The sequence below is a fragment of the Eubalaena glacialis genome, chromosome 18 (assembly GCF_028564815.1).
Source record: "Eubalaena glacialis isolate mEubGla1 chromosome 18, mEubGla1.1.hap2.+ XY, whole genome shotgun sequence".
NCBI lineage: Eukaryota > Metazoa > Chordata > Mammalia > Artiodactyla > Balaenidae > Eubalaena > Eubalaena glacialis.
The window spans coordinates 14,862,868-14,887,617 of NC_083733.1; the positions used below are offsets into that span (position 1 = coordinate 14,862,868).

Sequence of the window (24,750 nt, forward strand, 5' to 3'; positions counted from 1 at the left end):
AATTGGTATAAATGGTATCACCTATTAACCATTGCTTCAGCTTGCCTAGTCCAGACCAACTATATGTTAAGAATATTTTAATTGTAGATTTAGAACAAGAGTTTGACATCTATCAGTGCAGTCTGTTCCCCTCTTCTATGTATGCATTTATAGATATTTTAAATTCCAAGACAAAATTTGACTCTTACAAAGATTCTAACTCTGTACAAGTTATTTCTTCTGTGAAAGTTTGGTCACTACTTTCTCCCCTCTCATGAGTTACTTTGTATATACCAAAATTCCAATCTCCAGTCATCTTCATTTCTTTGTCTCATTTTAGTGAATTTAAAATGATGTCTCTGTGAGTCTGGTGTAAAGTGAAAAAAACTCTTTAAGTTGTCTACCTCCTGGGTTTTCCTTCTACCCTGAAATTACTTTCAAGAAAGCTACTCAAAGTAGTTGGATTCCCATTTCAGTGCTTATTGGGTAACTTCTTCCAGCAAGAACACTGGTATGTAAGGGATAAGCACCAATATGGAGACAGAAGTGGACTTGACCAAGGGCAGACAGGCAGAGAAAAGAATGAAAATGTGGTTCAGAATTAAGTGCTTCTAAAAGCCTGTTTCTTGAGGTACTACACATTACCTTTTCCAGATCTCATGAGCAGAAGCTCTTTATTAGTTTATCATCTGAAGGGGAAGGATCCTGTCACACGACCAGCATTTGAGTTCATGCTGGGGAACAGCAGTGGTAGATGATTTTTTTTTTTATTTAATTAATGGGAGAGTGGGCTAAAGCATCAATTCAGAATACAAGCATATGCTAAAAGTTATGTATTTACTATTTCTTCAACAACAGTAGTACCTCTTTCAAAAAGAGAACAAAAAAGCTACAAGCCCAGGTATTGCAGGGGATAATTTGTGACGCAGCTCTCTTTAAAGGTCTCCATGGTTTAAGATCCAATTCAGTTAAGTGGTGACAAACAGTTGATTCTGAGTTTTCTTTTCAGATCATGTATTGCCATTAACATTTTATACTGTTTCAAAGGTCACATATTCATGTTCTCCCCCAGTTCAAGGCAGTGTGCATTATGTATGCCAAGGGTTATGTAACTACAATTTCTAGAAATGGTAAACAGCTGAGACTAACCCTAAAAATAAATTCCTCTGGGATTTTTTGTGCAAATATCCATCTGCCCTCACTGCAGGTTCATCATTACAAAAATCAGTTTGAATCAAGCCAAGAGACAGAGAAGTCATTAGACTCCCTCCTCTCTGTATCCTTCCTGTAAGCAGCTGTGCATACCTCTCTCTTTCCACCTGGAAGGGGTTGGGGAGGGACACACACACACACTTTATCCCAGGAGCTCTTCCTAATCTTCACTACAAAATGGAAAGAAGGTCTGGAGAAGGAGAGTTCACGTCTGTAAGATTTTGGTAGAGGAGCCATAAGAGCTTACTACATTTTCTTCTTTATAGCTAGTTCCCACTCCTTTGATGATCACAGGTCACCTTTAGGCCTAAATCCTTTGTTATTTCTACCACAGATTGAGCAGATTTAGATATTCCTTATTTTAGTTTCAAATAAACAGGCTGTATTTACCTGGCTCCCAGGTTTGAAGGATTTTTTTTTCCTTGAACATTTTTGTATTGTTGAATATGGGGACAACTGAACTAGGGAAGGAAATAGCATGAAAAATACTTTAAAAAAGTGATAAAAATTAATTTGGTCCTTCTGGATGGAAGTTCAAATCTGAACACTATTCACTGTATTGTTAAGTAAATGTCTGGAGTCTATTACTGGCTAACGTTTTCTACTGCAGCTTTTATATTTTCATCTCATTACATGGAGATGAAGGTGTCAAGTAAATTTAATATTAGAAACAAAGATGAATTTTAACTAAGCCACATATAAGAAAAGATTATAGAAATGTCACTTATCAAACAGCACCAAAGGGCACTTCTGCATAAACTAGATAATTGCCAAGGCCTACTTCCTTCTACTTCTCAGTTAGGGGACTATCACACTCTCCCTCTTCTCAATAAGGGACTATCAGGGATCATCTGAGTACTAGAACACATAAGCTCCCAACTTTCAACCACTCTCACTTCTATGGAAGAGTTCATATAAAATAGATCATGAAACAGAATTTATTTGGCTGGTCAAGCCTTCCTCTTCTTAGTCACAGATAAACTTGAACAAGTCACAAATAGACGCTTTTAACTAAAAGCTCATGACCACCTCTAACATACAATTCATCTTGACATGATTTCCTTGCCTTGTGTGAGAATTCACCCATGTGGAGAATACCAGCATGGAAACAATCACTAGTTAAAATTTCCAATTGCACTTTTCACTGTCTATAACTTCAAGTTTTTAAAAATTTGTTCAAGTTCCTCTCTTGGTGAGATTTCTGTGTAAAAGGAACATTAACAGGTCAGTAAGTTTAGCTCAAAGCTCTGGAATAAGAACTCATCAAAGGCTTCTCTAATCCACTTGTAAGAAGTGAGGAAGCAAAATTTAAATCATTGAGTATTGACTTTTTATTAGTCACTGTTCATAATTTGTTTCAACCAAAAGACAATACACACAGCAGAATTATAATGCATCCCATGTAAATGTTTACATCCATTTTATTCCTCACTCGCCTCTAAGACTTATCATTTAATTTTAAATTTTTTTTACATCTCAAAAATATGTCTGCAATAATTAGAACTTCATTAGCCGTCCCACTTGGAAACAGCCTTTTAATATTTTTACAGTAAAGAAGATGTGATGGGGCTTAATGAAAATGTAACTTACAACATTATGAAAGAAAAGGGACTATACAGGGACACAGTGGGAGTTCACAAAGGAAAGAGTTCAGAAGCTCTTTCCCATGAGGCCCCCAAAGAGAAAACAACAAAACACACAAAGCGCAACAGCAGGTTCCAAAAACAAAAACAAAAACAAAACTCCAATGTTCCATCTTGAAGCCAGAATCAGCCTCGTGGAAGTTCAAGAAGCAACTGTGCAAGCTGCTTCAGCCTTTTCTTCTGTTTGAATGTTCCAGGTCCTGGAACCCTGTAGATGGGACCCACTCACTGCTATGGCTTGAAGAAGAGTTATTCACTTCCAGCTCTACAAGCAGGCCCACCCTCCCGAGCCAGAGCTGGTCAAAGCGTTTTAAACTTCAGAACTTTCTGAGCATGTCTCTTTTCAGTGATCCTCCCCATTCCCAAACTCCTGAGTGCACAGACATGTACCACCTCTCCACCAACCACAAAGCTCGTGAGTATCCACTTTTTGCTCTCTAGCTCACTCTCTGTTTAGGACAATGTGGGTAATACACATTCACTAGAAAAAAACATACGCATTCAAACTTTCCTTCCCCTAGTTCTCATAGCCCAAATATTTTCCAATGCAGAAGATAATGAAGTTGAACCTCGAAAACAGTATCCCCTAATTTCCAACCTCTCAGAACAACATAAAAATGGAAAGCATGTTATATAGTAGACGGAAATACTCAAACCGTTAGTGCTGGACAGTTTTCTTATACAAATGGGACAAACAAGGGGTACAAAGCACATCTTTTACCTAACAAGAGGGAAGAATCCCCTCCCAAATGTTACACTGAGGAATGTTTCTTTAAATTAGAAAGACCTTAAAATGAACAGATGATCACTATACAAAGCATGAAACATTCCATGGCTGTCCAAATTACCTCGAGGTAACAGCACCGGAGCATAGTGGGAGAAGCTTCTCGGGTAGAGCACCCTTCCTACAGATTTCTGAGATTACTTAGACGAATTCTCCCTTAGGATTACTGTGGGGGTGGGGAGGGAGTATAGAATAAAAACTACTCTGGAAGAGGGGAAAAAATGAGGTAAAAGTGCATGTGAAATTGTCCAAGTAAGTGTGTTTAGGCTCACTGCTTATCACCCTGGAGTTATGAAAACAGCCATGGAAATCACCCTTTCCTCACAATGGCTCTGAAGTTGTAAATCTAAACAAATTTGCTCCCCCTTGAATGGTTATACTAGGGAAAGAAATAACTGAAATGTGCAAGTATTCATAGAAATTAAGAGATTCCTCCTTTAGCAGCACTGCCAAATGAGAGGAGAACGAATTCTGATCCTAGAAACTAAGGCACGCTGAAGCTTTCAAAGATCCAATCATTTGAAACAGTCTTCACAACCATCAGTATCCTAGGCAGTTAGTTACCTGGCCGCTAGTCCTTTAATACGGTGCTCAGGTTCACTCTCTGGAATCATTTCATATTCTACACAGCACCCTTTGTGTTAAGGCCATGATTTTTACTCTGTCTAGACAAAGCTATGGATGATCACATAACTCTACCTCAAAACTACATTCACCCAAGGAGACACTTTGTTCCGAGAGTAGACCCTTTCCAGCCCCATTAGCTAGCACTGTCTCATAGAATGATCTTCAGCAGATTTCTGAGATTCAAATCAGTTCAACTAAAGAAACTTGAGCTGGCTAACTATAAACGTGAGAGAGAAAATAAAGCCTCAGCCACAAGAGGAATGTTAGACAAATTCTATTCAAGAAATCCACCAATATTATGTTAATCCTATCACGTTTCACAGCATTAAGTATCCATCCAATGAAATCAGTCTGCAAAGAAACCTTCAAAGACTATTTTTCATCGCACAGGCAGAGCAGTTGTTTGAAACACACACTAGACCACACTTACTTTACTGAAAACTATGCACAAGATAATATCCTGTTCTTGACTCAGTCAACCATTTACCCACTAGAATAAGTTTTAGCAAATCTTGCTCTTAAAGACTAAAATAAGACCAGAAAGTTCCCCCTTCGGAGCCTTTAGTTCAACTCCAGTTTGTCAAATGTTAGGAATAATCTAGCATCTGATACAGACCTAGATTTGACAAGACACTGAAGATTTTAAGTAAAGGCTTGGTGAAATGGAGGGGGAAAAAATGGATATCTGTATCCAGTTTTAAGGCCAAAGCCAAAGTGGTCCTTGTACTGTACTCAATACAGTAATGATTGCAAATATTTTAAGAGCAAGGTGGGCCTGACTTTTCCTTTTCTTTAGTACATCAGACATAGCACCTGTGCACCCAAACGTACCCAGTACATTCAACATGTGCCACAGGAGAGTCACCTTACCTCATGCCAGCAACTCAGTGTTAAGGTTTGATAACATGAGCGTCCTTTCTAAAAGCACTCGGCACTCTCACTAGTTTAAAAAGCTCCAGATCTCAAGTCTTTGATGCAGATACTCATAAGATTGGCCTCTCTTGAGAGACCAACTTCTCACACTCAGGAAAGGATATTCCTACCCTATGGTGTCCATAAGACTTCCTCTGACACAGGGGGCAAGGAAGCTGCAAGGCTTCATTCCAACACCATAAAGTACGATATAGGAAAAGATTTCTTTAACTGTGTGGTCTTTATTTCAGTGCCAGTGTTACAGATACAACACAAATGTTCCAGTTAGAAGAAGGAAGTCAAACGGAATGCCAAGGTCCAAGCCAGGCTCAGGAAATAAAAAGGGAGATTTGGAGTAATGGAGAAGATGACTCCAATATGCTCTAGAGTGAATCAGATACTCACTCTTCCTGTGGGCAAAGGTGCTTTTGTTAAGGAGTCTGTACTTTAAAAGTGGCGAACTCCTCTTTCCACCCATTTACCATAGTTCAGGCAAGTTATGGGTTTAGGAGAAACTTTAAAATTTGTGGTGGGAATAGGGGCATTAATAACTATTAATATATCTTTTGTAAAATGTCCACTTTGCACTTTAAGGGGACTCAATTTTGAAAATCATGGAGAGTACTCATGACTACAGCTAAAGAATGCAGAGAAAGGGGGGCTGGAAGAGCCTTTGAAGTTTCTATTACAAATAGAGCACCATATCCTTCATGCCAAATCTAAACAAAAGCTCTTTTTAACTGCATCTGTCCAGTGTTTACAAATAACCTTTCAAGGTCTGACCAGTTCTTGGTAACAAACATACATACATGTGTGTGTCTGTGTGTATACAGCAATGCACAGAAAAGGCTACCAGGAGCCTAATGCCTCTTTCAAACATTGGGGGAACCAGTAGAAAAAGGCAGGGCTCCCTCATGTCCACTGTTACATTTCCGTTCTCAATGCCAGATGTAAAAAGCGCCTGAAGATGGTAACCCAGCTAGTGAGGAGTAAATACCCCACCTCGCCCAGTCCACAGAGAAACACAGTAAAAAGAAGGGGCAACTCCTTGCTGCAGAGACAGAGTGAGTGTCTTCTTGCCATGAATTCCAGTCCTCTCCTCCAGACCAGCTGCTGATTTCCTCAGGGGCTCAGGGAATGTTGATTCTGGCTGTAAATGTAGGAGGGGTGGAGAAGTGCAGAAAAAGGAGAGGAGGAGGAAGAGTGCAAAGTAGCCTCCAGAAGCAGCCGGCCTCAACAGTGGAGGAGAGGAGATTAGTCTTTAACAACGCTTCAAGGTCAGCAATAACTTTAGGAAAATCCTCCTCAACAGTTCTCTTCAGCTCCTCATGCCCATGGTACAGTTGGGGGGGACTTGCAGCGATCATAATCTCCTTCCCAGAGTTCCTTTGATTGAGTGGGATAAGAATGAGAATGGTGCTGGACCCTCATTGCCAGGACTGAGGGGGAAAGTTGTTCACCTCTGCTAGATCTTGCATTGCTGAGCCCTTGTGATTATATGTGAGCTTGATCCGCATTCGCAGCTGTTGCTGTGAGAAGAAAAGAGAATAAAAAATTACACACTGAAATAAAATCTTTAGAATCTGTACAGTCTACAAATAGACTTTTAATCTTAGAAAACACATATTATTTTAAAGCAGAACTCTCTTAAAAATGAAACACAGGCAAAAAACAACAACAACAAAAACCACCTAGTACTCTAGCTATTAGCCAACATCATGCAGTCAAGTAGAGAAAATGCAGCTCCAGAACTCACTGTTGGCTTCAATCCTAGAACCACATTAACAGGACAGAACCACTCAGGAGCATTTTCACAGTAACATTTGCTAAGTGCTTTTCTCAAAGATTCAACCCTTGTATCCAATTTTCTAGAAAAATGAGGTAAACGTACTCATCTTATGCTCTACATTCAGATACACTGGTTGCTTTGTCCCCCTCCCCATGCAAAAAACTAGACTTTTAAGCCTCTAAATAGAGAAATCTTTAAATGTGCATTTTTTTTTTTTAATTAATTAATTTATTTATTTTTTGGCTGTGTTGGGTCTTCGTTTCTGTGCGAGGGCTTTCTCTAGTTGCGGCGAGCGGGGGCCACTCTTCATCGCGGTGCGCGGGCCTCTCACTATCGCGGCCTCTCTTGTTGCGGAGCACAGGCTCCAGACGCGCAGGCTCAGTAGTTGTGGCTCACGGGCCTAGTTGCTCTGCGGCATGTGGGATCCTCCCAGACCAGGGCTCGAACCCGTGTCCCCTGCATTGGCAGGCAGATTCTCAACCACTGCGCCATCAGGGAAGCCCCCTTAAATGTGCATTTTAAAGATTTTTTTTTTGATGTGGACCATTTTTAAAGTCTTTATTGAATTTATTATAATATTGCTTCTGTTTTATGTTTTGGTTTTTTGGCCATGAGGCATTTGGGATCTTAGCTCCCCGACCAGGGATCAAACCTGCACCCCCTGCATTGGAAGGTGAAGTCTTAACCACTGGACCGTGGGGAAGTCCTCTAAGTGTGCATTTTAATAAGATGCCGCTAAACCATTTTGTGTGTCTGGGCTTCACTTATTATCTACAAAAGAACAAGGAGGTTAGACCAGACATTTTAAAAGATTTCTTTTCTGCTGTGAGTCAGAAAAACCTTTGAGAAACAAAGCAAATTTTATTTCAGGGAATATGCTTACACCTTGCTCAGATAATGTCTTCAAATGTGCTACTCACCTTCTGTGGGTTCAGAACTTTAATGACTTGTGTGATGGTCCCCGTATTAAATGCTGGGACGATGCTGCTGCTAGGAGACAGAAGCTGCAGCTGGAATGTCTGGGGGGAACAAAGGGCACTCTTCAGAAAAATACACTTAACACTATGTCAGAGATGTCAACAAATACAGTCAGACACGCAGATGATGGTTCAATTACCAGATTTACCTACTACTAAATTCTATTTGTTTTTCAGATATCAGCAATTCACAGCATGTGGGCTATCACTTCATGGCATTTATAAAACGCCACTGTTTCTAGCAATGAGCTACTCTTTCCTTCCTGGTAGAAGCAACTTTAGCCTACCACTTTTCAAAAGGTAACCAATTCTTGTTCTGGCAACCTCACTTAATAGTAACTGATCAACTATGTAGGTAAAAAAACAAAACAAAACAAACAACAGCAAAAAAAAAAAACGGGTGCCTGTGGTTAAAAAAAACTAGAAAGAAATGAAAAGCTTTCTAAAAATAGTAAACCAGCACACTAGTCACCAACTACACGCCTTCAAACTTTTGTGTATTTGGACGGTTGGGATCAGAGACTTGAACCTTTGTTTTCTAAAGCCTATATAATCTGGAATGTGTCAAGGGTTACTCCTACAGGACAGAGGTGAAGGAAAAGCTGAAAAAAGCCAGCTTGCTAACGTATGTGGAACACATCAGGATCTCTACACTGGGGACACAAAGCCCTAACAGAAAAATTATGTGCAGAACTAACCCATACAGCAAAAGACCTGGAAAAGCCAAACACCATAATTTGTTGAGTGCTGGTGGATTTTGTTTGTTTGTTTACAGGGAAGAGAGATAAAAGTGCTATGAGCAAGATAGGTAAGTCATAGTTAGCACAATATAGTATGTATGTAGCTATTTTACAGACTAGGATTAAAAAAATTTTTCCTGAAAGTTTAGTCTCCTAAAATATTAGAGAGAGAGGAGAATCAGAGAGAGAGAAAGAGAAAGAAGAGAAGAGGGGAACAGAGAAAGAAGGGGATGGAGGGAGAGAAAAGAGAGAAGGGCAAAGGGGAGAGAAAGAGAGGGAGGGAAGGAAGAAAGGAGGGAAGGAGGTTCATGGGTCTAGGTCTTCTCTAAGGCCAAAAATTACAAAGCAGAAATTTAATCTCAATGCACAGGTTTGTTACTTTGGGACTTATTCATAAGTCTACTGTCAAGATAAATTATGTAAGCTAAAATATCATTCATTTATTTACATTTATTTCATTAAATGTTAGATGGCATCAATTGTAATTCACACCATTATTTTATATACCACTGAGAAAGAAAATAGGCTGCCGATGAAACTATGACAAGGGTATCAATTTTAAAATGTACCTCAATTTCAGAAATAACAAAAAGTAAAAACAGTAGAATCTACGAAATAGAACGTTTTGAAGTTCAAGATACATCATGATATGCAAATAGGCATTGTAGAGTACAACACCAAGAAGAAGGCCATACTTTAAAGCAGAGACGGTATGTTGCTAGAACAGCAGCATAAAATAATAAGTATAAAACTCTAAGTTGTAGCAGCTAACATTTACTGAGCACCGAACATATGAAAAGTGCTTAAAACAGTACCTGGCACATAAAACTCATTTATTCCTCAAAGGAACCCTATGAAGTAGATATCATGATGACACACCCCCTTTGCAAATGAAGAAACAGGCATAGAGATTAAGTAACCTGCTTAATGTCATACAACTAGTATTGAAACCACTAACTCTACTGCTTCTAAAACATCTACATTATTCTGACTCCTAAAAATGCAAGTAAAGAAGCTTGCAAAGTCAGCAGTAACCACAAGTAAAAGGTCTTCAATTTCCAAAATTGTGTTGTCTGAATGTCATACTTCACATGTCACTGAAAAGATCAGATTAGCCTAATCTATTCCAGGGGTTGGTAAAATATGGTCCATGGGCCAAGAATGAACTGACACCTCTTTTTGCAAGTGTTTTATTGCAACAGAGCCACCACCTTTATATATCGCCCATGACAGTTTTGGCACTATGACAGCATATAGCCTAAAATACTTACTATCTCGTCTTTTACAGAAAAATTTTGCTCACTCCTCATTCTAAATTTTCCTTTTTCAAAACTTTTCATTATTCAATGATGAACATAAACACTCCTTAAACTAAGATTTGGTATAAACAAAACTTCAATTTATAAAAACAAGCAGTCATTGCATCAATAGTAAACTAGATGTTAATGAAGGAGGCATGTTTCTCTCACATTATCAAGAGGCAAAAACTTTTAATTCTGATCCAGTGACTAGAAGAGAATATCAAATACATGAAGTCTCTCATCTTGATTGAACTTTAATTCCACGTTACAATTTGTGTTTTTTAGGTCTTTACCACTGTACTACTGAACCCCAACCTATCCTCAGTGCCCTGAGCATTAATGAATCACCTTGTAGAATTCTGCTCTGTCACTATTAGGCTGCCCTTCCTTTATCCTACAATACTAACTGTAAGAATATTTTTGACTAAGCAGAAAGTATTCATTAAAAATGACATGCTTAGTTAAAAAAAAAAAAGACATGCTTCAATGAACCATAATAGTTACATTACTGTTAGTTTGAGTTAAATCTTCAAATTTAGTTTAATCTCTGAACATTAAAATATATCCCTTACCAAATACATAAAAAATAATCAGCCAATTTTTAATTCAAGGAAAAAGGCCAAGAAGACAATTATAGTACCTTTGGTACTGCAGCCTGGAAAACAAAGTCCGTCATGTCCAGCTCTGTGCTGTTGGAGGCCTGTATCGTTATCACTGTGACACTGGGGTTGGTGTTTGACCGTTCAAAGGTGAATTCTATCTTCAAGCCATTCTTACTGTATGCTGTGATGGAGGGGATGCCTGGGAAAGCACAGGGAGATCAGTCGCCTAATGCTTGCAAAATTATTACTTCCTTTCTTCAACAACTACCTCTCATTGCTCTAATGATGATCGTACCTGTAGCAATGTCATTGAAGAGAGGCTGTGATGAAAGCCCATCCAACAAGAAGGGGGGCTGGGATATCTGTGGGACTGAGGCAGGGGCGGGAGCAGCAGCTGGAGCACCTAAATGAAACACCCCAAAGTTAGGTCAATCTCAGCCAGAATGACAAATCTCACCAAGAAAATACGGAAGAAAATTATCGTGATCTCAAATTAAGGGAAGGATGCCTTAAACAAGATGCAAAAATCATAAACCATAAAAATAACTAAAAATTCAAATACTTTAAAATAACTTCTGTTCATTAAAAAATACCATTAAAAAATAGACCAAAGGCAGAAGAAAATGTATGCTACAAAATAACAAATGGGTGAGTACCTAGAACTATAAATATCTTTTACAAATCAATAAGGAAAAAAGATAACCTAATTTAAAAGTGGTAAGAAAAATGAAAAAGCATTTCACAAAAGAAGGAATGCTTTGATTAATTCTTGCATATTTACACAGGGAGACATGTTACAAAAAGTGTGCATAGCAAGATAATTTCTAACAATGAAATTCTGGAAACAAAATGTCCATCCTCAAAATAATGGGTAAGTAAATTGTGGTACACTGACAAAATAAAATACTATACATATACAGCAGTAAAAATGTGAATGCACTAGAAATGCACTTAACATGGATTATTCATAAATACAATGTTTAGCAAAAAAAAGCAAGGTATAAAAGTACACATGCAGTTGGATACCAGTTCTAAAAAGGCAAAAAATGGCAAAACAATACTACACACTGCATCATTCTAGAAATACACATGAATGGTAAACACCAAAGCTAACACTATTTTAGAATAGATAGTAGTTACCTCTGGGATCAAGAGGGAAGGAGATAAGGGGGCAGTACACAGGGAATGTCAACTCTCTTAGTAACATTTTATTTTACAAGCTAAGTAGATCAAGGCATTTATTAATTTTAACACACACACACACACCCTGGGAGAGGTGGTGTGGAGTGGGGGAAAGAAATCATCAGATTATCATATTTATTTGATCCTTCCAAATAAGAACAAGTTAAGGAGGGCCAGGGATAGAACATGACCATGAACTGACAGAAATCAAGATTCTAAGAAGAGGCATAAGAAAATTCAGCAAAAGGAAGAGAATGCATTTTATGCTTAAATAGATTTCAAACTACTTATAAAATTAACTGAAATTACACCATTTAAAAAATTCACAAAATGAAATAAAGAAAGGCTGAATTAGCTTAAAAAAATAATACCCAAGTACACTCGAAAAAAAATCACATACTAAAAATTAGCAAGGAAGGTAGAAATACATATGGCTAAGCAAAGCACAAGGAGCTAAAACAAATGTGGACACCACAGGATGTGCAGTCAAGCAGATTACCAATGAAGAATATAAACAAATATTCATATAGTTATCCTAGTTTTTATAAATCTAATCTAGTAATTTTCCCATAATTTCCATTTTCAAAACAATTTTAGAAACGTGTTCCCATGGAAAATCATAGGCTACCCAAGACACATAGGCAACATATGAGTCCCTAAGTCCCTCAAATTTTAGCTTTTTTTCTCCTGCAATGGTACAATAGGTAGTTTTGGGAAACAAAAGAAACTCACTGCTCCAGTTCCTCTAAAAGCTCGTACTAAATTTATTTCCTACTTTCTACTGATTTAAATTACTGTGCATTACTATATGACTGTAATGATGGCTTAAAGAATCTAGAACTCAAAATTTTTTTACTTAAAAATAAAAAAAATGGGAAAACGTGTTTAAACTCATTATGAATAAGGAAAGGAAAATCTAGGCTTTTTAACATTTTATCATTTTACTTTTTCATTTAACACTAGAAAAACAAGAAAGTCAGAACAAAAACAAAACATTAAGACCCCATGATAAATGAGTTAAAGGATACAAAAGGAATGTACAAAAAGGAAATTCATGTATAATGCACATATGGATAAATATAAAACATTCCCTTGATTGAATAAATAAAAATTAACAAAATGATAGCATCAACCTTTCAACTGTTAGGGCTTTTTAAAAAATATTATAATATTTATGACTACACAGTGAAACTCATGGCCATATACATTGAGGAAACAATAAATAACATTTACCAAGTGCCTACTATGTGTCATGCATGTACTAAGTCACTATTCCTCACAATACCCTAGGATGTTTAGTATTTATCCTTCTTACTTTAAACAGATTCAGACAGATTAAGCCTAACTTAACTTAGCCTAAGAATGTAAACCCAAAATAAATTTGGACAAATTTATGTAATAACGATATTTGTTGAGGCATCAGTTATGACAAGAAAAATCTGGAAACAAACAAAATGCCCAATAGTAAGGAATTGAATAAATAATGGTTCAAACTTCTTAATGAAATATTAGACAACCATTTAAAATTATAATTGGTAAGATTATGTACTAACATGGAAATGCTATTATGTTAATAAATAAAGCATATCATCTATACACTATGGTTTGTTTGTTTGTTTTGGCCATGCCGCACAGCTTGCAGGATCCTAGTTCCCTGACCAGGGATTGAACCCAGGCCCTAAGCAGTGAAAGCGTGTAGTCCTAACCACTGGACTGCCACGGAATTCCCCATACACTATGTTTTAAACATGGGATTGTTTTTGTTTTTCCATATATCTAGGATAGCTTTGGCATCTCAAGATTTGAAATTGACTATTTGTAAATGGCTCTAAGTACATGACACGTAACATTTTGAAATTTTGTTAAGACAAATATAAACCATAAGCTCTGGGAGGCTGCTATGTTAGGAAAAAAAATCATTTAGCTTGTGGTAGCCAGTCTAGATGAGCATTCAACATCTTTATCCTATGGCTGTTTTCTATGTAAGGTCACGTATGCTGTAACTCTCCATTATACTTTTAAAGAAGTCACTTAAGATAGAAATTATATGCTACAGTGATACTCTTGGACTCTTTCTTTTGTTTTTTTAAAATTTATTTATTTAATTTATTTATTTTTGGCCGTGTTGGGTCTTCGTTGCTGCACACGGGCTTTCTCTAATTGCGGTGAGTGGGGGCTACTCTTTGTTGCGGTGCGCAGGCTTCTCGTTGCGGTGGCTTCTCTTGTTGTGGAGCATGGTCTCTAGGCATGCAGGCTTCAGTAGTTGTGGCACACGGGTTCAGTAGTTGTAGCTCGCGGGCTCTAGAGCGCAGGCTCAGTAGTTGTGGCGCACGGGCTTAGTTGCTCTGCAGCATGTGGGATCTTCCCGGACCAGGGCTCGAACCCATGTCCCCTGCATTGGCAGGCGGATTCTTAACCACTGCGCCACCAGGGAAGCCCTCTTGGACTCTCTTGAACTCTTGAACTCTAATGTGTTCAGAGATACTGTGAACACATTAATTACAAATGTCTACTACATATAAATAAAGATAAGATATTCCCAAATGAAAAGTTATGTTTGAATATTATAACCATGGATGACTTTCTCCTTCCATTGCTTTAATACCAAGGAGACAGAGAGGGGGAGAGAGGGAAGGAGGAAAACAGGTTGACATCTCTCCACTCTCCACAAATGGCCACAGTTCTTGGAAACTAACCATGAGTAGAAAGAAACCTAGAAGAAGTAATGTATTTCTTGGGATGTATTTCTTTTCTAACCTGAGACAGTCCTTGCTATCTTAAAATGCTATGAATAATTTATTCTCCAAAAAATTAAAAATTAGACTTTAAGGAATCCCTATTAATTATCTCTAGAGTATTAGTATGGCAACATATCCCAGATGTTGTGAAGACTCTTCCTTTTCATTTAGCCTCTCCCATCTTCAACTGTTTCATGTGCTAGATAGAAAGGCTATGTTCAGTGTAGTTTTTCCCTAAGGCCCTTATCCCTAACCAAGCATGAAATAACTCGTCTGGCCTCACCTGTAAGGTTGATGTCTCCCAGCAAATCAAGAAGTTCTCCACCAGCAGAAGCTGGTTTGCTTGTAGGTGCAGTTGGAATAACAGGTGTTATGTCATTTCCTCCCAACAAATCCAATAAATCATTGGCCTAAACAAGGAAATAAAATCTTATTCATTAGTCATTGCCTAATCTGTATCTGATACAAAGCCCTTTCAACACTTAAAAATAAGGAAGAGAACCATCAATCAATCCAGGAACATTGAAGGGAATCAGCTAAGAGATAGGTTCTAAGGAACTATAAGATCATGAGGATCCCCAGATAAGCAAGGGAAACGCTACCTGGCTGGTGGGCTGTGGCCCAGAGGGTGGTGGCTTGGTCTCTAGAGGAGCTGGTTCTGTCTCTCCATTTGTCTGCACGATCTCAGTAGGGCCATTTGTGGTCACTTTTTCCATGACAGGCATTCTCTCAAGCAGGGCAGACCTGAAAGAATCTGAAGTGGTTAAATTCTACGCAGTTAACCTACCTTCCCTACCCAAAACAATCACTGTAACTATATTGGAGCCAAACATGTAGAGACATCTCCCCTCCCCACATCCCAACACAGACACTAAATTAGAAGCTGGATTACAAGAATACATGACCTAAATTCCTGGCTGGATTAAGGGCAGGCAACAAACACTGAATGGACAAACTGTCCCTCTAAATCCCGAGAGACTGGGAATTCTCAGTGATAGAGAAACTGGAATGAAAGAAAGGCAAATAAGTACGTATTAGCAGTTTCCAATCAAGAAGATACTGCATAACAGAAGAGGGAAAAAAGATACTGCATAACAGAAGACACTGCACACCAAAATGTTAATAGTAATGATATCTGAATGTGATTCTCTTGAGAAAAAAACAACTCCCACTTCTTCACCAAATAAAATGGAAAATGAAGCAAACTTTCTTTACCAAAAGAAAGGTGAGAAGGGGACTAAAGGAACATAGTTCACTTATTTCTTTAGAGGCTAGGCAGAATAGAAGATGGACAAAACACAAGGGGCCAAGCAGTTAGAACTAAACAGAGTTGTGAAGTCTGGCTAATAAAGCATGAGGGATGAATCTCCTTTACGGGTTTATCGTGACAATTTGTTTGAGATGCTAAGAGGCACATGCATTGTTTACTTTCTTTTACTTACCTCATATGGTCATATTTCTTAAAAAGTGCATTATATTCTACTGCCCTCTGCTGGAGCTCCACATCAATGCTGCTTCCATAGATGGAAACCACTTTCTTAATTCGGCTTTGGGATAAAATGACAAACAAATGCAAATACCCAAAAGAAAGTTCATAAACAAGCAGAGAGAATAATGTTTGAAACAGAGGTTTCTGGTTAAAATTTTGAAATGCTCTTTTCTTAATGTACGTAACTTTTCAAAAACAAAACACTTTTCCTTTATGTTCATTCATCTGACATATAGCTCAAGACCATCATACTTATTACCATCATACTTATTCTAGTTGTAATGCTAGATTTTGTCTGTTAAATATCTCATACCCTAAAATTTGCTAGACAAAAGTACCGATTATTAATTTGCTACAAAAGAATAAATTTATAGTGTTCATTCTCTTCTTTAATAACTTTAAAATAAGCTTTTATCAACAAATGGGTCATGGCATCAGACTTCTTTCAACAAAAGGTCATTACCTGACACCAAATTCTTCTACTTCACAATTCAAATAGTAAAAAATACCATTCTTCACGAAGCTTAACATTAAAAATTAAAGCAGAAGGTCTAAGAGAACTAAGTTTAAATATGCTTGGCTGGGAGACTGATCCAAGAATTGACTTTTAGTCAAAATAGTAAAAAAAAAAAAAAAAAAAAAAAAAAGCAAAATTTTAAAGAGTTAAACACCAAAACCTTCACAATTTTCTTCCTATTCAGACATCTCAAAATATTATAATAAACCAGAACCCTTATATGGGAAAATAACTTTGCTACTTTAAAAGAGAAAACAGGCATCAGAAACCTGATTTTAAAAACATTACTTTTTACCTCCAAAATAAGCAATGGTGGGATAGGGGGATGACAGGGAGCAAAGTATAGATAAAATAAGGATTAACCATGAAATGATGATTGTTATTGAGGAATAAAGGTATATGCAATTGATTTTACTATTCTACTTTTGCTTTTGCTTGAAATTTTCCATAATGAAGTTTTTAAAAATTACAAAACATGTTCACCCTACTTTTTCTCCATACTCACTTTACAGTACAGGTGAATCGAGTAGAAAGCTTCATAATGGCAGTGAGGGCATAACCTCGTGTCACAGAGGTGGACATATTAGAGATTAGGACACTTTCTAAAATATCCAACACTTCATCCTCTGTTACCTGTGCAGAAAAAAAAAAAGACCATGTAAGATGAATTTTAACTGTAAATATCTACATCTGATATTAAGTCACAGGATGCCACCAGAAAGACAATCCTGCCATCATTACCAAAGCTTCTAACACAATCTGTGCTTTGCCAGGGTAACTGTACAACCTAACCCACCAACCAGAAGCATGTAGGAGGGAGGTAAAAAGGATGGAAAATACCCATTGGGGGCTGAGAGGCATTTTATGACTTTCAGAGGCAGAAGGAGAGGAAGAAAGGAAAAAGATACATAGAGTTAAAGTGCTGTTGCCACAACTTCTCTGAAATCCAGTCCTTTAATGAGCAAATGGAAACATGGATACACTCTCATTTCTTCTTATCAGCCAGAGGGTAAGAGAAACAATGTAAGTCAGTCTGATGGGATGGGGGGTAGGTCCTAAAGGCAGTTTTAATATCTCACAATGGCCCAGTAAGTTCCAACTCAAAAATCAGCAGGTTTTCCAATGTAATTCTGGAATTGCTTCTTTAAAAGGTTTTCAAGGAATCAATCTCAACTCATTAAACACTACTCTCTTAAAACCAAAAACATTGTTTTTCCCCCTCCTTAACCAAGAGTAACAAAGGGTACCTGAATAGGCTCTTCCTCTTCACATTGGCCAGACACAAGAAGATCTCCATATTCACCTATACACCAGGCAGCTACTTGCACCAAAGGTTGCTGTCAAAAGAAAGTCACCGTTTGTCAAAGATTTCAGTCCTTTAAAGGATTAATACAAATCACAGGTCATCTAACCATAAAGGTCAAAACTGAGGCACCTCTAGAGTGACAGTAGTAAGAGCATATCAGGAAAATAAAGGGCAATTTCCCCCCAAAAGTGAAAGTACTTACCTGAGAATAATCACCAAGAATTGCTTTGTACAAGCGCTGGACAGTATAGGCATGCATCTCCACGCTATTGGTTATTAACTGGATCAAGTTGGGAACGGCATCATCACGAACATAGCTTCCTGCCTAAAAGGAAATGAGGACAGTTACCCCTAGAAACACACAGTAATAATAAGAAATGTTAGCTAGTATCGTTGCTATTCAAAGGAGACTACTACAAAACACCCTCAAAGATAAAGTTGTTTCCAATTCTCATGTTCATAAGCAGTTCAAACTTCAAAGTCTTTTTTTTTACTGGAGTATAGTTGATTTACAATGTTGTGTTACTTTCAGGTGTATGGCAAAGTGAATCAGTTATAAATACACATATATCCACTCTTTTTTTAGATTCTCTTCCCATACAGGCCATTTCAGAGTATTGAGTACAGTTCCCTATGCTCTACAGTAGGTTCTTATTAGTTACCTATTTTATATATAGTAGTGTGTATATGTCAATCCCAATCTCCCAATTTATCCCTCTCCCCCTTAAAGTCTTATTTAAATGAATATTCTAAAGTTTTAAGATTTTATAAAAAATAAAATCTTCTCTTCGTCCAAAGTAAAAAAAAAAAAAGGTTTAAAATTTAAGAAAGGCCTTCTCTACTCAAAACAGGTAAGGTCTACGATTACAAAAATTTAAGAAATACATTCACTGGGAACTTAATTACAACAACCTCTCCCTTCCCACAACTCCCCAACACAGGGTTAAAATCACATGAGCTAGCTATAGTAGTCACGCTACTCTGGGGGACAGAGAAAGGAGTGTACATGAACAGTTCAAAAAGGCTTGTTAAATAAAATGAGACTGAAATAAATAGTAACTTTTAAAAAACCTGAGTTTAGGGGACTTCTTTGGTGGTCCAGTGATAAAGAATCCGCCTTCCAATGCAGGGGACGTGGGTTTGATCCCTGGTCGGGGAACTAAGATCTCACATGATGCAGGGCTTAGAAAACTAAGCCCGTGCGCCTCAACCAGACACCCCACATGCTGCAAACTACAGAGCCCACGCACTCTGGAGCCTGCGTGCCACAACTAGAGAGAGAAAACCCGCACACCACAACTAGAGAGAAGCCCATGCACCACAATGAAGAGCCCACACGTCGCAACGAAAGATCCCGAGTGCCTCAAGGAAGATCCTGCATGCCGCAACTAAGACCTGACGCAGCCAAATAAATAAATAAATAAGCAAACAAACAAATAAAAAACCTGAGTTTATTCACACTCCTTTAAAAACTAGAGTTTATAAATATTATAGAACCAATAAGTAGTCCCAGGAATAGGAAATATTTTGTATTTAATTATCCACTCTTAAAAAAAAAAAAAAGAAAAAGAAAACCTTGATCTCTTTATTGTCCTCTTGACTAGTGGAAATCTTGAGATTTACAACCACAAAAACAAAATACAGCTATTTAACCTATGAGGAAACTAAATTTTGGCCTTATCAGAGCATGACGATAACCAGGCTGCACAAGACATACAAACAGTGGAACCTGTGCCTAATATCAGCCCACCTTGGTCAATCTCCCATTACTGGACAGAAGAGTTGATCTGATTTACAAGACTGAGACCAGGCCTACCCATGTGTACTTTAGAGAGGAAAAAGACAAAGAAAAAATCCCAGGTGGCTGGGATACCCACTCCTGTTAAGAAACACAAAGACAGAGGGAGAAGTTTGGGGAAATGGTCAAAAAGGAAAGGTGAGAAGCTAAAAAGCAGGTAATTAGTGGTGTGACTTAGATATTTACATTCTTCCCTAGTAGGAAAAAGCAGAGTGTTTTATTATTTTTTATTTTTTTAAATAAATTTATTTATTGTATTTATTTGTTATTTTTGGCTGCGTTGGGTCTTCGTTGCTGCGCGCCGGCTTTCTCCAGTTGCAGTGAGTGGGGCTACTCTTCGTTGTGGTGCGCGGGCTTCTCATTGCGGTGGCTTCTCTTGTTGCAGAGCGCAGGCTCTAGGTGCACGGGCTTCAGTAGTTGTGGCTCGCGGGCTCTAGAGCACAGGCTCAGTAGTTGTGGCGCACGGGCTTAGTTGCTCCATGGCATGTGGGATCTTCCCGGACCAGGGCTCGAACCCGTGTCCCCCTGAATTGGCAGGCAGATTCTTAACCACTGTGCCACCAGGGAAGCACAAGCAGAGTGTTTTAAATAAGAGAAAGCATCAACATGATCTAACTGACATTTATAGACCACGCCATTCAACAACAGCAGAATACACATTCTTCTCAAGCTCACACAGAACATTCCTCAAGACAGATCACATTCTGGGCCATTAAAAATAAATTTAAAAGAACACAGGGACTTCCTTGGTGGTCCAGTGGTAAAGAATCCGCCTTCCAATGCAGGGGACACGGGTTCGATCCCTAGTCGGGGAACTAAGATCCCACATGCCGCGTGGCAACTAAGCCCACGCACCACAACTACTGAACCCGCACACCTCAACTAGAGAGCCTGAGTGCCACAAACTACAGAGCCCACGCGCTCTGGAGCCCACGCGCCACAACTAGAGAGAGAAAAACCCAAACGTCACAACTAGAGAGAAGCTTCCGTGCCACAACTAGAGAGAAGCCCATGCTCCGCAACGAAGAGATCCTGCGCCACAACAAAAAGATCCCGCATGCCACAATGAAGACCCAACGCAGCCAAAGATAAAAATAAATAAATAAAATAAATATTCTAAAATAAATAAATAAAAGAATAGAAATCATGCAAAATTAAACTAGAAATAAGTAATATAAAGATGGCTGAAAAGTCCCCAAATATTTGGAAATTAAATAACACACTACTAAATAACACATGGATCAAAGAAAACATCAGGAACAGAAAACTATGGACCAATATCTCTCATGAACACAGATGCAAATATCCTTAAAAAAATTAGAAAATCAAATACAACAATAATGTATTAAAAAAACTATATGGCACAACCATGTGGGATTTATTCCTGATATGGAAGGCTGATTCAGCATTCAAAATTCAATTAATGTAAGCCAACTATACTTCAATTAAATAAATAATTTTTTAAAAAATCAATTAACTTAACCTAGCACATCAATAGGCTGAAGAAGAAAAATCATATGATCATATAAAAAGAGAACATAAATTGATTGGAAAACTGAAAAGTTGGAGCAATTTTTTTAAAAAGGTTTTGATTTTGATAAACATTTTTCTTCAGGAGCTCTAATTTTTCCCTTCTTTTGAGCCTTATAAAAACCATCGTCTCTTTTGTTAGAATATAATTTCCCGATTAAGTATACTGACTTTTAAACTTTTACAAAATTAATTCATTGTAGGTAAACTATTTAATTGAAATTTTAAAAATTTCAATGGTATCATTCCCTCCTACAGATGTTTCATAATTTACTTAACCCATGCCCATCTGGAGACTCCTAGTTGTTTCCAGCTTTCCCCTATTATAAATAAGATTAGGATGAACACTTCTGTATATACATTTTTGTACAATGACCTTTTATTTTTCCAAGAGAAAGTCCTAAAAACAGAATTAATAAAGTACTGCCTGTTCTCTATTTTCTAACTAGCACTAGGAATTAGATTAAAAAGTATGACAAGTGAAAAATGACACCTCACTTTTACTTTATTTACTATCTCTTTAAGAGTAAGGGTATTTTTCAGTGTTAACTAGCCATTTCTTCTTTTGTCAAATGTCTGTTCAAATGCCAGTTTTTCCATCAGTGTTTTACTTTTTCCTATTAATTGTGAAGTATTTATAGATTAAAAATATTAACACACTGTCATATGTTACAATGGTTTTTCCCCTAATTGTCATTTGCCTTTTAACTTTGTAGATTTTTTTTTTCCTTCTGCTATACAAGTTTTAAATTTTAATGTGGTCAACTTTGTCAATGTTTTTTACTTCCGGTGACATAATTAGACATAGATAGTTATGCCACTACATTTTCATTTTTCCTCTTAAATCTCTAATCCCTGTCTATTAATTGAATGATCGACTGAGAAGCTCCAAAATTCTGGAAGACTACCAAAGAAAGGATATTCTATAAAACCATAATTTAAAATCCAGAATTTAGCCATTCAAAACTTTCCAGTGATTTCCTATCATATTCAAAATAAAATCCTAACCCCTGTGAGGCCTTATAGAATCTAGCCCCTGCATCAATCTTACCATTCTCTGCCTCTCTCACTCTACTGGCTTCACTGGCCTTCTTGATGCTCTCCAGACAGGTCAAGCTTGTTTGCTACCCTAGGGCTTTGCAACACTTACTGTTCCCTCTGATTTGTACACTCTTCGCCCAAATCTTTGCACAGCTCATTTAACCAAGTTCTCTACTCAAATGTTACCTCCTCTGAGTGACCTGCCCTATTCTACCTAAGACACCTGGCCCACTGCCCCATATCCTATCTTCCTCTGCCATCAATATAGTCCCATATGCTACTTTAGTATTTTTCATAGCGTTTTCCCCTGCCTGACAAGAGAGTGTTACATATTTCCCCATGAATTTCCTATCTCCCCCACTAGAACATAAGCTTCATGAGAACAAGGGCTTTGTCTGACTCGTTAATCGACACATCCAGCCCTTAGTATATGTTGACTTAAGAACACTACTTACCGTTGTCAGAACGCGCATAATTGTGTCTATATGCCACCGTTTGGAAGGTGCATACCTGAGAAAATAATGGCACTAGGTGAAAACACTGGAACCTATAAACTAAGCTCTGCTCAGTGACTTTCAAAAATCCTGTCCTACGGCATTTTTTAGGTTCACAGGTTAAGTGATTATATCTGGACCCATTTCACCTTCAAAACTAGCAGCAATTCCCATTTCAAAGGGTGATGAAATGGTACATAGTCAAATTCAGATGTTCCACGTAATATGCAATAGGAGTTGCTGAGCTGAGAACTGGGGACTCTGTCTCCAGTTTTTCAGAAAATAAATCATAAAGTCAGGACAGGAGGGGATAGAGAAGAAAGAAGAAAAGGGACTCTTCCGAGACCCAGGCACACCAGGACTAGAAACTTGCTCCCTTAAATTCACAGTGAAAAGAGGAGAAACAACCATACTACCAAAATCTTGAGGTACCTCTTCCTAAAAGTTTTACACAGAACCACCATCCAGACACTGTAACTTTTCTATTCTCTTCATCAAAAGGACATCATAGATGAGAGGTTAAAGAACAGATAAAAGAGGAGATTTTATAAAAGTGGGATTAGTTTGGTCTTAGCATAATACTTAACATTAGATACTGGCTAGAATGGCCTTCTCAAACCTAATCTCTAATGGGAAGCCTGAAATAAATGTCACATGTTTAAACATGTTTACAACATTTCCCCCATGTTTTAAAGATGCTTTCCAAAAAGTTCCAAGCATTTTTTACCAATGAATATAAAAATAAAACCTTACTTTTCTGCAGCAAGGAAGATTCCAGATGCACAGTCTGCTTTAAATTCTGGCTCACATGAATCCAGAAAATAAAGCAATTCCTTCATCATGCCTCGAATATTATTCCCATTTACCAGGGCAAAACTCAATTCCATTGCACGCCTTGCAGGGGGGAGGGAAAAAAAGTTATGATATTTACAGTGGGAATGAAACAAAGACCCACGTATGTTGCCTCTGAACACCAAGCACTAGTGGATGTATTGATGTCTTTGCATGATCTTATGATCCCAATCTTTGCACATGAGATAACCAAAGTTATCAAATTTATTTTGAACGTTCATCAACACTTTTCTTCAAAAATCCCCAAGAGATATACTACTAAAGACCAAAAATGCAGTTTGAGTTCAGCAATCTATTCTATGAAGCTGAAATTTAGAATACTTAAAAGGCTCAAAAAGAGAGGCAACAAAATTATTACCCAATGATACTTCTGCGTTATTCATTAAAAACATGATATATAGTCACCATACTCTCCTTTTATTACATCCACTTTAGTCCAAAGATGATCTAACATAGGTTACATCAAAAGGTACACAGAGGAGTAGAATAAAAACAAACCTTGAGGGCTAAGTGAAATAAGTTAGAGAAAGACAAATATTGTACAGTATCGCTCATATGTGGAAGCTAAAAAAAGCTGAATGCATAGAAACAGGGACTAGAATGGTGGTTACCAGGGTCTGAGGGGTGGGAAAAATGGGGAGATGTTGGTCAAAGAGCACAAACTTCCACCTAGAAGATGAATAAGTTCTGGAGATTTAATGTATAGCATGATGGCTATTGTTAATAACAATGTATTATATACTTGAAAGTTGCTAAGAGAATAGATCTTAAATATTCTCACCATGAAAAAGAAATGGTAAGTATGTGATAGGATGCAGGTGTTAACTAATGCTACGGTGATAATCATTTTGCAATAGATAAGTGTGACAAGTCAATGTGATGGACGTCTTTAACTTACACAATTATATCTCAATAAAGCTGGGAAAAAAAACGAAAAAGAGAATAAGAGCCATGAAAAGGAAAAAAAGGGTATGTGCTATGAGAGCAAATAGGAGCTAAAACCGCCTATCAAATTTGGCATTGAAGGCAAATATGGACATGTTTTACATATAAAAGTTATAAGGTTACTACAGGCATCTTTTCACATTTGGTCAATAATGTCAAACATGGCATATAATTAACTTTCAAAAATACCAATTTAATAATACTTTCATCTTAGTTAATCTACAAGCAACAAAAACTCAATCCTTACAGAAATGCAATAATAACTAATTCTTACACAGTGCTTAAGTACTTT

General features: G+C 37.6%; 1 protein-coding gene across 3 annotated transcripts in view; it reads right to left on the minus strand.

Annotated features, from left to right (window-relative positions):
- Positions 1 to 2,562: 2,562 nt before the first annotated feature.
- The window catches only part of AP1G1 (adaptor related protein complex 1 subunit gamma 1), a 78,991-nt gene continuing 56,803 nt past the window's right edge, over positions 2,563 to 24,750 (minus strand). Inside the window, exons 12-23 of one of the 3 annotated variants that reach the window (XM_061174556.1) lie at positions 23,415 to 23,555; positions 22,623 to 22,677; positions 18,001 to 18,123; positions 17,740 to 17,829; positions 16,998 to 17,125; positions 15,929 to 16,033; positions 15,089 to 15,230; positions 14,770 to 14,896; positions 10,862 to 10,969; positions 10,605 to 10,765; positions 7,867 to 7,965; positions 2,563 to 6,686 (exon numbers count right to left, since the gene is read on the minus strand). In XM_061174556.1, the coding sequence (XP_061030539.1) occupies positions 6,585 to 6,686; positions 7,867 to 7,965; positions 10,605 to 10,765; positions 10,862 to 10,969; positions 14,770 to 14,896; positions 15,089 to 15,230; positions 15,929 to 16,033; positions 16,998 to 17,125; positions 17,740 to 17,829; positions 18,001 to 18,123; positions 22,623 to 22,677; positions 23,415 to 23,555 (1,381 nt within the window). In that variant the 3' untranslated portion in view covers positions 2,563 to 6,584. Of the gene's footprint in view, positions 6,687 to 7,866; positions 7,966 to 10,604; positions 10,766 to 10,861; positions 10,970 to 13,874; positions 14,233 to 14,769; positions 14,897 to 15,088; positions 15,231 to 15,928; positions 16,034 to 16,997; positions 17,126 to 17,739; positions 17,830 to 18,000; positions 18,124 to 22,622; positions 22,678 to 23,414; positions 23,556 to 24,750 lie in introns of those variants that run through there. The other 2 variants (XM_061174558.1, XM_061174557.1) reach the window with 2 other exon arrangements.